Genomic DNA, 16588 nt, shown 5'->3' on the forward strand with positions numbered 1-16588 from the left:
TCTTAAGATTAGCAGTTATAGGTATAGCTAATATTTTTTGAGTTCTTAGTAGGTTCCAGGTAATTAATTGTTCTATCTTTGTATAGACAGAGTCTATCATTATCTAAATTTAATAGAGGAGGAAATTGAGACCAAGAGTTTAATTTATCTAAGGTCATATAGGTAGTTTATAGCAAAGTCTAGATTTAAACCCAAACAGTCTTACTCCAGAGCCTATGCTCCTAATCATATTACTTTACTTGTAAGTTCAGGATTAGCAGTGACTCTGAAATGGGAATCTCCTCATTGTTGCCAGAGCACTGGAAGATACCTTCCCAAAATAGTCTATGCAAGGTTCCTAAAGGGACTACAGTGCCTAATTGAACATCCCTTTCACTGTCTAACATACTTTACTGCAGCTAACTATGACATATTTATAGAGAATATGTCATTGTACAAATCTTTGTTCTCTGTGACAAGTCTGAAGACAGTCTGGACTATATAAAGCTAAAATAAGTTCAATCACAAAATTGGTTGCTGGTTTGTGATGTTATTGGATACAGACTATTTTATATGAATTTTAAAGATATTCAAGTTCTCAAGAATTCGTGTAACCTATATATAGCCATTTAAAAGTGATAGTGATTTAGGGGCAAGCTCATGGGTTGTTGATATCAGCTATATATTCAGGTGGCCATGAAATGAGGCAATGCAACTTGGAATCAGCTGTTTGGTCAATATGTAGTTAGAAATTATTGTTGTGGTAGCTCCACTGACTCTCCATTTCTGTCTCCTCAGAATTTGCAGCAAGTAGTTTTCAGTACTGACTTCAGTTTACTACCAGATAGGACCTACCTACGGGTCAATCCACCCTTGATGATTAATATATTATTTCATTTAGTATTTGGGTCACTATTTAAATGATATGTTATTTTTCAGGGATTCTGTTTTGCTAAAAGCTGGAAATTGGACTAAAAAGATTGATGTGAAGAGAGCTTTTAAATCTGAAGATCTTTGCATAAATCTAATTAGTTCTGAATATGGTAAGTTCATTGAAGTAATGAACACATAAATGTAAGGAATATGATAGCATTTAAAAATTTCCTTCATGCTGAAACAGAAAAACAATTTAAATGATATTGTGTAGAAATAATTTATTTAAATAATATGAATAATTTTAAAGGAAGTTTCATGTATTTAGATATGTAAAAAATAGCATGGACTAAGATAACAAAATTAAAATTGTATCTGTTCATTTATAGGTATTCTATTTTCCAAGATAATAAAATTTCAATTGTTGTAGGAACATTGGTTTTTATTTTTATGATAGATTATAAATTTTAATTTGTTATATTTTTAACTCTTGCTTTTTTTACATTTTTATTTCCTGGACTTTGTTAGCACTTTCATTTCAAAGGGTATAGAAATATGAGAGATATAAAAACAAATAAATGATCTCATGGCTAGATTTATATGACTTAAGTACTTGTATACTTTTTTCCTTTTTCCAGTTGGACTTGATATTCAGCAGAAATTTACAGTCTTTTACTTAGGACCCAAGAGGCTTGGAAATCAAATAATTATGCAAAAAAAATCAGAAACTGAGATTTCCCATTCTAAACATTCAAACAGATCTACGATAGCAGGACCCAATATAGGTAAATAGCTGTATTTATTCCTGTATTGCATTAAAGCAAAGTTATGGGGAGGGAGGAGTATCAGTGTTACAGTACTGCTTCATTCAGATGTGGATACTTGGGAGTTAGATGTTTAAGCTTCATAATAATTACATTAATAATATATAGTAGGAATTCTTTCTTATAATTAATATTTGCCAAACTGGGGTGATATTTGGAGCACAAATTATTTGACTAACTTTTTGATATATAGTGCTCCTTTTTCATACCCACTCTATTCTTATGGCCATTGTTGGAGAAGAACAAATGATGTATAAGATTTTATAGATTTGATGAGAAAAACTGGGCGACAGTTAAATTAAAATTTTTTAATTATGGAATATTTCAAACATAGACAAAAGTAGACGTAGTACATGACGAACCCTTATGTACTCATTACCTACCATAAACAATGATCAACTCATGGCTTATATTGTTTCATCTATACCTCTCTTCAGTTTTCCCCTTCTATATTTTGAAGAAAATTGGATGTCATATTATATCCTTTATAAATGTTTCAGTATATATTTGTAAATGGTAAGGATTTAAGAAAAAACATAAATGTATTACTCTTACACATAAAAAGCTAATAGTAACTAATATCATCCAAAACTCAGTTAATATTCAAATTACTAATTACCTTATAAGTAAGGGGAGCAACTAATAGGTACTGAGGAATGTGAAAACAGTGTCCTAAGTGTCCAAAGTATCCTAGACAGTTATGCTTTCTGAATTGGTAGTTATGATGAACAGTAACTGCAGTGAAAGAAGGCAGGAAGAGCACATATAGAATGATTCCGTGAATCCATGAACATTCATCTCCTCTTTAAAGAACACAGAAGAGGGTGCCTGAGTGGCTCAGTTGGTTAAGCATCTGCCTTTGGCTCAGGTCATGATCCTGGCATCCTGGAATTCAGCCCCATGTCAGGCTCCCTGCTCAATCAGGAGTCTGCTTTTCTCTCTCCCTCTGCCCATCTCCCTGTTCGTATCTCTCATGTGCTCTTTCTCTCAAATAAATAAATAAAGTCTTAAAAAAGAAAAAAAGAGCAAAGAAGAGCTCCCATTTCTGGGTAGGATGCAGTGGCTTATGGCAAGCCAGTGCATCCACAGTAACAACTATAAAGCCTACCTAAGTTATAAATGCTATTATTTTTAGGACATCTGTGAAAGCAGACTAAAGGAACTAAAATTCCAGAGGGAGAACCGTTTCAGGGCTGAGGAGTCAAGGACCTGTAGGCTCTTAGTTAAAAGCCTGAGTATGCCATGCTCTCAAAAGCAGTTTATATGATCAGTCACTCACCTTGTTTGCCTGACAGAGGAAAAAGGAAATCTTTTCTGGTGGCATATAATATAATCTGAAATCTACAGACAAAATGTCTGCCATACAATAAAAAATGATGAGACCGTCAAAGAGGCAAGGCCATATGACTTATAATTAACAATATAAAGAAAGTGAACCAGATCTGTAGATGATTTGAATAAGAGAGCTGGCATTTAAAGATTATAAAATGACCATGATTAATATTTTCAAGAAAATAAAGGAAAAAAATAAATGTATGAAATGCTGGGAAATTTCACCAGAAAATTATAATCCATACAGAGATTTAAATGGACTTTCTTGAATTGAAAAATACATTATCTGAAGTGAAAAACTTATTGGTAGGCTTAATAATGAATTGGATATAGCCAAACTCAGAATCTGTGAACTGTTAGACATATCAAGGGAAAATATTCAAATTAAAGCCCAGAGATAAGAGAATGAAAAGAACACAAAAAAGCATAATACTCAAAAGTTCTAAAATATGCATAATTAAAATCTCTGAAGAAGAGAAGAAAAAGAATGGGACAAATGCAATAATCAGAGACAGTGGCTGAGAACATTCCAAAATAATGAAAGACATCAACTCATAGATTCAGAATTTTAGCAAACCCTATGGGATAAATGCACAGAAAACCACACCTGGGCACATTATAGCAAAACTGCTGAAAATCTTAAAAGCAGACACAGAAAAACTACGTATTACCTTCAGAGGAGCAACAGTGAGCCTGACAGCTGATTTATCAACTATGATGATAGAAGATAATGGACCAATCACTTCAAAATGCTTCAAAATGTTCCTAACCTAGATTTCTGTGCCCAGTGAAAAATACCTTTAAAAATAAAGGTGAAATAGAAACATTTTGAAGAAAAACAGAACAAAACAAAACTGGAGCACTCCATCACTATTACTAAATTTATTGGTCTGCAGTAAAAGAGATCCTAAAGGGAGTTCCTTAAAGGAAAATCACCTTAGATGAAAGCGCAGAAATGCTGGAGGGAATGAAAAACAGTAGAAAGGGCAAATAAATGGCTAAATAGAAATTGACTGTTATAAAACAGTAATTGAAATGACTTGTAGAGTTTTAAATATATGTAGAATTAAAATGCAAAAATGCTCTTACCTCAGGACTATAGTACATCAAATATAAGGAATATAGAAGGACAGAAATAATAAAGAGAAAAGCAGAAGTGAATGAAATATAGAATGTAAATGTACAACAGAAAAATCAACAAAGCTAAGATTTGGTTCTTTGAAAGGATGAATAAATTTAAGAAGCCCTTATCAAGAGTGATAAAGAGATAAATACAAATTAACAGTATTAGGAATGAAAAAGAGGATACCACTACAGACATCAAAAAGATAAAGATATTGTGAATAATTTTATACCAATAAATTAGCCATAATTTGGGTAAAAATGAAAAAATCCTTGAGAAGCAAAACTTACTGACAGAAAAAATAGAAAATTTTAATAGTCTGGTACTAGTAATGAAATTGAAGCAATTAAAAATCTTTCCACAAAGAAATCCTCAGGGTCAGGTGATTTCACTGGTGAATTTCATCAAACATTTAGGAAAAAATAATATCAAACCTACCCAACTTTCTCAGAGAATAGAAAAAGAAAGAATAGTTTCTAATGCTTTAAGTTTTTTTGAACAGAGCCAACATGAGGAGCTTGATTTCAAAACCTGACAAGGACATTAAAAGAAAGGGAAATTATTCACCAAAGTATCTCATGGAAATAGATCCAGAAATTAATAACAAAATATTAGCAAGGAGAATGCAGCCATATATTTAAAAAGCACACCACAGTACAATTAAGTATGGCTTAGTCCATGTATGCAAGAGTGCCTTAGCATTCAAAGATGGATCAATGTATTTCACTACATTAACGGGGAGGGAAAAAAGGAAGAAAACCATGTGATCCTCTTGATAGAGGCCAAAGAAGTTTGACAAAAATTCAATGCTCATTTTTTATTAAAAAAAAAAAAAAATATATATATATATATATGTGTGTGTGTGTGTGTGTGTGTATATATATATAACAAATGTCATGCATAGTGGTGAAATAATTTAAAAACTTTCCTATTTAGATGGAGAATGATACAAGAATGTTCTCTATTACTGTATCTATTTAACATTGTGCTAGAAGCACTAGTCAGTGATAAGGATTGGGAAGAAAGAAATAAGCTGTCATTACTTGAAAACAACATGATTATAGGGATGCCTGGGTAGCTCAGTCAGTTAAGTGTCTGCCTTCTGCTCAGGTCATAATCCCAGGGTCCTGGGATTGAGTTCCACATCAGGCTCCTTGCTCAGCGGGAAGCCTGCTTCTCCCTCTCCCTCTGCCTACCTTTCCCCCTGCTTATGCTCATTCTCTCTGTCTCTCTCTGTCTCTGTCAAATAAATAATTAAAAATCTAAAGAAAGAAAGATTATTATATACCTAGAAAATCCAAAAGACTCCATAGACACACTGTTAGAATTAATATATAAATTTAGAAATATCACTGGATACAGAGTAAATATAACAAAACTACAATAGCACTAAAAAGAATAGAATATTTAAGAATACATTAATAAAATTAGTGCAAGATGTGAACACAGGAAACTACAAAACACCACTGAGAGAAATTAAAAAAGACCTAAATAAATGGAAAGATATCCTACGTCCATGGATTGGAAGTCTTAATATTGTTAAGGTGGCAACATTTTCCAAATCAATCCACAGACTCAATGCAATCTCTTTCAAAATCCTAGCTCTGCTTTTGGCAGAAATTCACAAGCTGATTTTAAAATTCATGTGGGAGGAGGGAGGCAAGATGATGGAAGAGTAGGGGACCTTGTTTCATCTGGTCCCTTGAATTTAGCTAGATAACTATCTTACCATTCTGAACACCTACGAATTCAACCTGAGATGTAAGAAAAGAATTGCTGGAATTCTACAAATAGAAGAGCCACCCCTTTTTGCAGTGTAGGAGGTCCAGAGAAGTAAATCTGAAGGGAGTATCAGAAGATAAATGGTGGGGGGAGGGAGCCAGCTATAGGGAAGTGATGTAGCCCCAGAGCGCAAAATCAGAACCTTTAGAAGTCTGCCTCAGTGAGAGACGTCCCTGCCTGATAGGTGCTCAGGTAGCAAAGTGGGGCATTATTCTAGGTGGGACAGTGTGGTCTCAGGATCCTCAGGGTCACAGAAAGAATGGGGGCACCTGAGCCAGCAGCGTTCCCAAACATTGGAGTGGAGAAACTGGTTACAGTCAGTGAGCCCAGGAGGGGGCTCTCAGCTCTCTTTGCCATAAACCATAAACCACAGCACAAAAGGGCAGAAATGCAGTGACCCTCTGCCTCCCTCTGGGTGGATCAGTGCAGATGTGCATCGCAGGAGTCTACAGAGTTTAGCACACACAAAAGTGCAAGACTGCTTATCCCTGAGAGTTTACTGAAGAGAGGAAGCTGCAATCTTTCAGCTCTGGGGCTGGAGAGCAGGGCCCAGCCACTTTTATATTCATCTTTTAAAGAGGTGTAGGAAGCCTTCAGGGAACAAAAGCCACATTGAGTAACCAGAAGCAGCTTACACTGAGCCTGGCCCCCTGGCAAGGGGCAGTGCAACTCCACCCAGGCAAACACACCTGAGAATCAGTGCAGCAGTCTCTTCCCCCAGAAGATCAACTGGAACAACAGGCCAACACCAAGTTTACAGAGCACGAAGGACTGCAAAACTCCAGCAGTAGTGGAAAATAGTATATAGAATTCAAGGGTTTTTTCTTATGAGTCATTTGTCTTTCAGTTTATAATTTTCTTTTTCTTTTCTTTTTTTGCTTTTCAAATAGTTTCTTATTTTATCAACTCTTAGTTTTCAAGTCTTTTTTTAACTTTCATTTTTATATTTACATATTACAGGTATATTCTTCATTTTTTGCTTCCTTTCACTGTGTTCAATTTTATTTTTGTATATATATCAGTTTTGCTTTCTTTACAATTTTGGGATTTAGTGTCTTCTAACAAACCAGACCAAAATACACCCAGGACCAAATGGATCACCCTGTTTTGTCCACCTGGGAGATTATATTCTCTCTCCCCCCTTTTTAGTTTTTTCTTTTCTTTTTTGGTTTCTGAACTCTTCAGTTTTGTCTAGTGTATATTTTGCTTGGGTTGTGTTTGATATTTTTGATTTTGTTCTCTCATTCATCCATTCTTCTCTGGGAAAAATGACTAGGAGGAGGAATTTACAACAAAAGAAAGGACCAGAGGTAATACTCTTTGCCACAGATCTAATCGATATGGATATAAGTAAAATGTCAGAGCTGGAATTCAGGATAACAATTATAAAGTTACTAGCTGTGCTTAAAAAAAGCATAAAAGACATTAGAGAATTTCTTAGTGCAGATACAAAATCTAATCAGGCCAAAATTAAAAATGCTTTAACTGAGATGCAGTCTAAATTGTATGCTCTAATAGCTAGGGTAAATGAGGCAGAAGAGTCAGTGACTTAGAAGACAAGTTGATGGAAAGGAAAGAAGCTGAAGAAAAAAGAGAAAAACAACTAATTGACCATGATGGGAGGCTTTGAGAAATCAGTGATACCATAAAGCAAAACAATATTAGAATTATTGGGGTTCCAGAGGAAGAAGAAAGAGAGAGAAAGGGACAGAAGTTATATTTGAGCAAATCAAATAGCTGAGAACTTCTCTAATCTGAGGAAGGAAACAGGCATTCAAGTCCAGGAGGTAGAGAGGACCCCCGTCAAAATCAATAAAAATAGATCAACGCCCTGACATGTTTTGCAAGTGAAGCTTGCAAATTTCAGAGATAAAGAGAAAGTCCTGAAAGCAGCTCAAGACAAGAGGTTCTCAACCTACAGGGGTAGGAACATTAGGGTGGCAGGCCTATCCACAGAGACCTGGCAGGCCAGAAAGTGTTGGCATGATATATTCAGGGTACTAAATGAGAAAAACATGCAGCTAAGAATACTTTATCCAGCAAGGCTGTCATTCAGAATGGAAGGAGAGATAAAGAGCTTCCAAGACAAACAGAAACTAAAAGAATTTGTGATCACTAAACCAGCCCTGCACGAAATATTAAAGGGGATCCTTGAAGTGAAGAGGGAGCCCAAAAATAACATAGACCAGAAAGAAACAGAGACAATTTACAGAAACAGGGACTTTACAGCTAATACAATGGCACTAAATTCATATTTTTCAGTAGTTACTCTGAATGTAAATGGGCTACATGCTCCAATCAAAAGATACAGGGTATCAGATTGGATAAAAAGCAAGACCTGTCCATATGCTTTCTACAAGAGACTCACTTTAGACCTAAGGACACCTCCAGACTGAAAGTGAGGACATGAAGAACCATTTATCATGCTAATGGACATCAAAAGAAAGCTGGGGTAGCGATCCTCATATCAGACAAATCAGATATTAAACCAAAGACTGTAGTAAGGGATGAAAAGGGACACTATATCATACTTAAAGTGTCCAGCCAACAAAAAGATCTAATAATTATGAACATTTATGCTCCTACCTTGGGAGCAGCCAATTATATAAACCAATTAATAACCAAATTAAGGAAATACATTAATAATAATACAGTAATAGTAGGGGACTTCAACATCCCACTCACAGCACTGGACAGATCATCTAAGCAGAAGATCAACAAGGAAACAAGGGCTTTGAAAGACGCACTGGACCAGATGGACTTCACAGATATATACAGTGCATCCCATCTTAAAACAACAGAATACTCATTCTTCTTGAGCGCACATGAAACATTCTCCAGAATAGATCACACACTGGGTCACAAATCAGGTCTCAACTGGTACCAAAAAATTGGGATCATTCCCTGCATATTTTCAGACCACAGTGCTTTGAAACTTGAACTCAATCACAAGAGGAAATTTGGCAGGAATTCAAACATTTGGAGGTTAAAAGAGCATCCTACTAAAGAATGAATTGGTCATCCAGGAAATTAAAGAATTTAAAAAATTCATGGAAACAAGTGAAAATGAAAACACAACCTTTCAAAACCTTTGGGATACAGCAAAGGCAGTCCTAAGAGGGAAGTACATAATAATACAAGCCTTTCTCAAAAAATTAGAAAAGCCTCAAACATATAAGCTAACCTTATACCTAAAGGAGCTGGAGAAAGAACAGCAAATAAAACCTAAACCGGGCAGAAGAAGAAAAATAATAGAGTAGAAATCAATGAAATAGAAACCAAAAGAACAGTAGAACAGATCAATGAAACTAGAAGCTGGCTCTTTGAAAGAATTAATAAGATCAAAAAACCCCTAGCCAGACTTATCAAAAAGAAAAAAGGACCCAAATTAATAAAATCATGAATGAAAGAAGAGAGATCATGACCAACACCAAGGAAATACAATTTTAAGAACATATTACAAGCAACTATATGCCAATAAATTAGGCAATCTGGGAGAAATGGATGCATTCCTGAAATTTATAAACTACCAAAACTAAAACAGGAAGAAATAGAAAACCTGAACAGACCCATAACCAGCAAGGAAATTGAAGCAGTAATCAAAAATCTCCCAACAAACAAGAGTCCAGGGCCAGATGGCTTCCGAGGGGATTTCTACCAAACATTTAAAGAAGAACTACTACCTATTCTTCTGAAGCTGTTTCAAAAAAATAGAAAGGGATGGAAAACTTCCAAACTTGTTCCATGAGACCTGTGTTACCTTTTTTTTTTTTTTTTTAGGCCAGCATTACCTTGATCCCAAAACCAGACAAAGAGCCCACCAAAAAGAATTACATACCAACATCCCTGATGAACGTGGATGCAAAAATTCTCACCAAGATACTAGCCATTAGGATCCAATAGTATATTAAAAGGATTATTCATCATGACCAAGTGGGATTTATTTCTGCACTGCAAGGATGTTTCAACATTCACAAATCAATCAGCATGATACATCATATTAATAAAAGAAAGGACAAGAACTATATGATCTTCTCAATTGATGCAGAAAAAAACGTTTGACAGAATACAATATCCTTTCTTGATTAAAATTCTCCACAGTGTAGGGATAGAGTGAACATACTTCAATATCATAAAAGCCACATACAAAAAGCCTGCAACAATTAACATTTTCAATGGGGGAAAACTGAGAGCTTTCCCCTAAGGTCAGGAACACGACAGGGATGCCCACTCTCACCATTGTTGTTCAACATATAGTACTAGCCTCAGCAATCAGATAACAAAAAGAAATAAAAGGCATTCAAACTGGCAAAAAAAGAAGTCAAATTCTCACTCTTTATAAATGACATGATACTTTATGTGGAAAACCCAAAAGACTCCACCCCAAAATTGCTAGAACTCATATAGGGATTCAGCAACATGGCAGGATATAAAATCGATGTACAGAAATCAGTTGCATTTCTATGCACTAACAATGAAGCAGAAGAAAGACAAATTAAGGAATCAATCCCTTTTACAATTGCACCAAAAACTATAAGATACCTAGGAATAAACCTAACCAAAGAGGTAAAGGACCTGTACTCTAAAAATTGGAAAACACTTATGAAAGAAATTGAGAGACACAAAGAAATGAAAAAATATTCCATGCTCATGAATTGGAAGACCAAATATTGTGAAAACGTCTATGCTACCAAGAGCAATCTATATATTCAGAGCAATCCCTATCAAAATACCATCAACTTTTTTCACAGAGCTGGAACAAATAATCCTAAAATTTGTATGGAACCAGAAAAGACTCCAAATAGCCAGGGGAATGTTGAAAAAGAAAAGCAAAGCTGGTGGCATCACAATGCCAGACTTCAACCTATATTACAAAGCTGTAATCATCAAGATAGTATGGTACTGGCACAAACACAGACACATAGATAATGGAACAGAATAGAGAACCCAGAAATGGACCCTCAACTCTATGGTCAACTAATCTTCGACAAAGCAGGAAAGAATATCCAATGGAAAAAGGACAGTCTCTTCAATAAATGGTGTTGGGAAAATTGGACAGCCACATGCAAAGGAATGAAACTGGACCATTTTCTTGCACTGTACACAAAGATAAATTCAAAATGGATGAAGACCTAAATGTGAGACAGGAATCCATCAAGATCCTAGAGGAGAACACAGGCAGCAATCTCTTCAGCCTCAGCCACAGCAACTTCTTGCTAGACATGTCTCCAAAGGCAAGGGAAACAAAATCAAAAATGAACTATTGGGACTTCATCAAGATAAAAAGCTTCTGCACAGCAAAGGAAACAGTCAACAAAACTAAAGGGAAACCTATGAAATGGGAGAAGATATTTGCAAATGACCTATCACATAAAGGACTAGTATCCAAGATCTATAAAGAACTTATCAAACTCAATGCCCAAAAACCAAATAATCCAGTTGAGAAATGGGCAGAAGACATGAACAGATATATCTCCAAAGAAGACATACAAATGGCCAACAGACACATGAAAAAATGCGCCACATCTCTTGGCATCAGGGAAATACAAATCAAAACCACAATGAGATACCACCTCACACTGGTCAGAATGGTTAGAATTAACAAGACAGGGAAGAACAAATTTTGGTGAGGGTGCATAGAAAGGGAAACTGTTCTCTTACACTGTTGGTGGGAATGCAAGCTGGTACAACCACTGTGGAAAAGAGTATGGAGTTTCCTCGAAAAGCTGAAAATAGAGCTACCCTACGACCCCCAAAGATACAAATGTAGTGATCCAAAGGGGCACCTGCACCCCAGTGTTCATAGCAATAATGTCCACAATAGCTAAACTGTGGAAAGAACTGAGGTGTCCATTGACAGATGAATGGATAAAGAAGAAGTGGTGTGCATATATATATATATATATATATATATATACACACACACACACACACACATACACACACACACATACATATATATATATATATATACACACACACAACGGACTATTACTCAGCCATCAGAAAGGATGAATACTTACCATATACATCAACGTGGATGGAGCTGGAGGGTATTATGCTCAGCAAAATAGGTCAATCAGAGGAAGACAATTATATGGTTTCACTCATATGTGGAATATAAGAAAGAATGCAGAGGATCATAGGGGAAGGGAGGGAAAACTGAGTAGGAAGTCATTAGGGAGAAAAGCCATGAGAAACTCTTAACTGTAGGAAACAAATTGAGGGTTGCTGGAGGGGAGGTGGTTGGGGGGATAGGGTAATTGGGTGATGAGCATTAAGGAGGGCACGTGGTGTGATGAGCACTGGGTGTTATAAGCAACTGATGAATTATTGAACACTATATCTGAAACTAATGATGTACTATATGTTGGCTAATTGAATATAAATAAATAAATAAATAAATATTCATATGGGAATGTAAGGGATCTGAGTTAGCCAATCAGTCTTGGGGGGAAAAAAAAGAACGAAGATAGAGGACTCACAATTCCTGATTTCAAAGTTTACTACAAAGCCATGGTAGTCAAGGCAATGTGGTACTGGCATAATAATAGCCATATAGATCAACGGAATATATTTGAGAGTACAGAAATAAACTCATACATTGTGGTCAATTGATTTGGGACAAAGATGTCAAAACAATTCAATGGGGGAAAGAATAGCCTTTCAAAAAATAGGGCTGGACAACTGGATAATCAGTTGAATTAATTATATCATAATTAATAATTCTTACCATATATGGTACTACTATATACCATAAATACTTCATACCATATGTAAAAATTAACTCAAAATGGGTTAAAGACCTAAAAGTAAAACTATAATACTCTTAGAAGAAAACATGGTTTTATATCTTCATGACCTTGGATTAAGGCAATTGTTTCTTAGGTATGACACCTAAAGCTCAAGAAACTAAAAAAATGATGAATTGGACTTCTTCAAGATTAAAAAGTTCTGGGGGTGCCTGGGTGGCTCAGTTGGTTAAGCGTCTGCCTTTGGCTCAGGTCATGATCCTGGGATCCTAGGATCGAGTCCCACATTGGGCTCCTTGTTCAGAAAGGAGCCTGCTTCTCCCTCTGTCTGCCGCTCCCCCTGCTCATGTGCTCGCTCTCTCTGACAAATAAAGTCTTTAAAAAAAAAAAAAGATTAAAAACCTTTGTGCTTCAAATAACACTATCAAAAAAGTAGAAAGACAACCTAAAGAATGAGAGAAAATATTTGCAGATCACATATCTGATAAAGAACTAGTATCTGCCATATATAAAGACGTTTTACAACTCAACAATAAAAAAGCAAGGAACCAAATTCAAACTGGTCAAAGGATATGAATAGACATTTTTGCAAGGAAGAGCTACAAATGACCAATACACACATGAAAAGTATGCTCAACATCATTAGTCAAGATGGAAATGCAAATCAAAACCATGGTGTGATACTACTTCCCACCCTCTTTAGTTAAAAAGATGAACAATAGTAAGTGTTGATGAGGATGTGGAGACATTGAAACCATCATAGCACTGCTGTGAGAATGTGAAATTGTACAGCTGCTTTGGAAAACAGTTTGCCAGTTCCTCAAGAAGTTAAACATAGAATTACTGTGTGACCCAGCAGTTCCTTTTCTGTGTTTATATCCAAAAGAATTGAAAACATACAAAAACTAGTATGTGAATGTTTATAGCATCATCATTCATAATAGCCAAAAAATAGAAACAACTGAAATCTTCACCAACTGATGGGATAGATAAGTAAAATGTAGTATAACCATATAATGGAACATTCAGCCATAAAGAAGAATAAACTACTGATACATGGATGAACCCTGAAAACATTATGCTAATGAGAGAAGTGATTCACAAGAGGTCAGATATTTAGATTCCATTTGTATGGAAAGTGTAGAATAGGCAAATTTATAGAGCTAGAAAGTAGATTAGTAGTTGCAGAGGCTGAGGGTAGGAAGAAATAAGGAGTAACTACTAGTAAGTATGTGATTTTTTTTTAAGGTGATAGTGTTCTGGAATTAGATGCGGTGATGATTACACAACCTTGGGAATATACTAAAAACGTACCAAACTGTACACTTTAAAGGGGTAGACTTGATGGAATGAATTATATTTCAACTAAAAATTTTGAAAAACAACAGTATTACTATATTTCAGCAAACAAAAAAGAGATAAAAATCATAGTTTTTAAAATGTCATTTATAGTAGCATCAGAAATCAGTTTAAGAAAGACAATTTAGAATGAGAGCTGCACGAAGCTAATGTAAACTCAGAGCCATTAGCTGGCCATCCTTTACCACATGCAGAAAGGATCACAGACAGCTGGGCTTTGGAAGAGAAAACCAAAGCAGAGGTACAGAGAGGTGCAAAGGTGAGAATGCCAGAGCTAAGATTCTGATGACTTCCCATTTCTTGGTTTCAGTCCCTTCTGATGCCTCGCTGAATTGCTGCTTTGGATTCTGTGACATATCTATGTTCATGTAACACATTTTCCCTACTTAACCAGCTGTTTTTGTTTAAAGTAGCTTAAATTGTTTGTTACTTAAAATTGTAATGAGAAGTTGGAATGTTTACTGTATTCCTGCTAGCATGAGCCTTTTATAAGTGCAAAAGTTCCCTACATCTTTTGCACAATCCTGTGAAAACAGGTAAAAAATGCTTCCTATCAGACAAATAATATTTTATTGCGCACACACACACACACACACACACTTCACGTACATACACATACAACCATCCCAGATCTTTTTTTTTCAAATTCTTATTTAAATTCCAGTTACTTAACATACAGTGCAATATTGGTTTCAGGAGTAGAATTCAATGATTCGTCACTTACATACAACACTCAGTGCTCATCATAACAATTGCCCTCCTTAATACCCATCACCCATAGAGCCCACCCACCTCCCTCCATCAAACCTCAGTTCTCTATCGTTAAGAGTCTCTTATGGTTTTTTTCCCTCTCTCTCTTTTTCCCCCTTCTCATATGTTCATCTCTTTTGTTTCTTAAATTCCACACATGAGTAAAATCATATGGTATTTGTCTTTCTCTGGCTGACTTATTTCTCTTAGCATAATACACTCTAGCTCCATCCACATCGTTGCAAATGACAAGATTTCACTCTTTTTGATGGCTGAGTGATATTCCATTGTGTGTATACACACACACACACACACACACACACACACACACACTGCATCTTCTTTATTCATCAGTTGATGGACATTGGGGCACTTTCCAGATTTTGGCTATACTTGATAATGCTACTGTAAACATTGGGATGCATGTACCCCTTTGAATCTGTATTTTTCAACCATCCCAAATCTTATGAACATTCCAATTATATAATTCAGTTCATATTTATATGCAAATTCATATATCCCCAAATAAAGATACACAATTATACCTTTAAACATAACATACATATCCTATTTGCCCCTTTCTCAATAAGTGATACAATGAAGGGGGTCATAGATTTACCCTACTAAGTTTGTGACAACAAAATTTGGGCTTTTTCAAAACAATCCAAATTTCAATTTTTCTGACCACCTGTCAGACCATGTTATAAAATGATACAAACTGATATTCAATTTAGAGACTATAGTTGCTATAAATAATTGTTTCTAAATGTGTTGCAAGTTCAGCACATATTTTAGTATTATGTCAAATTATGGGGCCATATATAAAAATAAAATATGCACATTAATTTACATAACATAACTAAAAATTATTTTTATGCTTCCTGTGTTTGAAAACATTCTTTTAGTAATAGTTTCTCATCTATATAGTCCAATTGATAACATTTTTTTAAAATTTAAGGGAAAATATTTTTGCTATTTTTAAGATATGACAATCTGGAAAATACACTTTTTTGGTTATAAAATATTTAAATTTTTTCAGATCTATTCTTAAAATATAAGGCTTAGGTATTTAAACTTTTGATCCTTTAAATAGACTCTCAGTAAAAAGTATGGACTTTGTTTAATTTGAAGAAAATTGATTTGACATTAGTAAATTCATTTGCATTTGCTATGCCATTCTGAGTTGAAAATTTAATACGTTTGAAAAATGAAAGGATAAAACAAATGCCTGAGCACTGTGGAAGTGTGCAGATTTAAATACTAGTGAAAATGCAGTTTGCTTTACTTTATACTTTTTTGGTGTATAAATGCATTAAATTGCAAAACCAAGGACTCCAATTCATTAGTGTTACCTTTTTCTTGATAAATAAATAACAAAATGATAAAAAATTTGACTAAAAATTAAAAGGAGATGCTCTCTTATTTAAAAAGTAAAGTCACAAAGTGCATAAATCTGATTAACATAAATCAGGAACTGCAAAAGTCAAAGCAATATTCTTTTAGAAATATTAACCCCAGGGGTGCCTGGGTGGCTCAGTCAGTTAAGCATCCAACTCTTGATCTGGTCTCCGGTTGTGATCTTGGGGTTGTGGTATCTAGCCCTAGAGTCGGTCTCCCCACCTCAGCAGGGAGCCTGCTGGAGATTCTCACTTTCCCTCTCCCTCTCCCCTCCCTCTAAAATAAAGAAATAAATCTTAAAAAAAAAAAAAAAGGAATATTAACTCCAGTAGCTTATGCAGAGACCAATTATTTAAATTTATAATTAGGATGCGAGGCTGTTTCAGGGATTATGTGCCTACTGTTATCAATTTTTC

General features: G+C 35.2%; 1 protein-coding gene across 2 annotated transcripts in view; it reads left to right on the forward strand.

Annotated features, from left to right (window-relative positions):
* Positions 1 to 16588, forward strand: part of HFM1 (helicase for meiosis 1) — a 101967-nt gene that overhangs the window by 61015 nt on the left and 24364 nt on the right. For both annotated transcript variants that reach the window (XM_057310475.1, XM_057310476.1), the window contains 2 exons: positions 919 to 1022; positions 1491 to 1637. In XM_057310475.1, the coding sequence (XP_057166458.1) occupies positions 919 to 1022; positions 1491 to 1637 (251 nt within the window). The remainder of the gene's footprint in view (positions 1 to 918; positions 1023 to 1490; positions 1638 to 16588) is intronic.

The sequence above is a fragment of the Ursus arctos genome, unplaced genomic scaffold (genome assembly GCF_023065955.2).
Source record: "Ursus arctos isolate Adak ecotype North America unplaced genomic scaffold, UrsArc2.0 scaffold_12, whole genome shotgun sequence".
Classification (NCBI taxonomy): Eukaryota; Metazoa; Chordata; class Mammalia; order Carnivora; family Ursidae; genus Ursus; species Ursus arctos.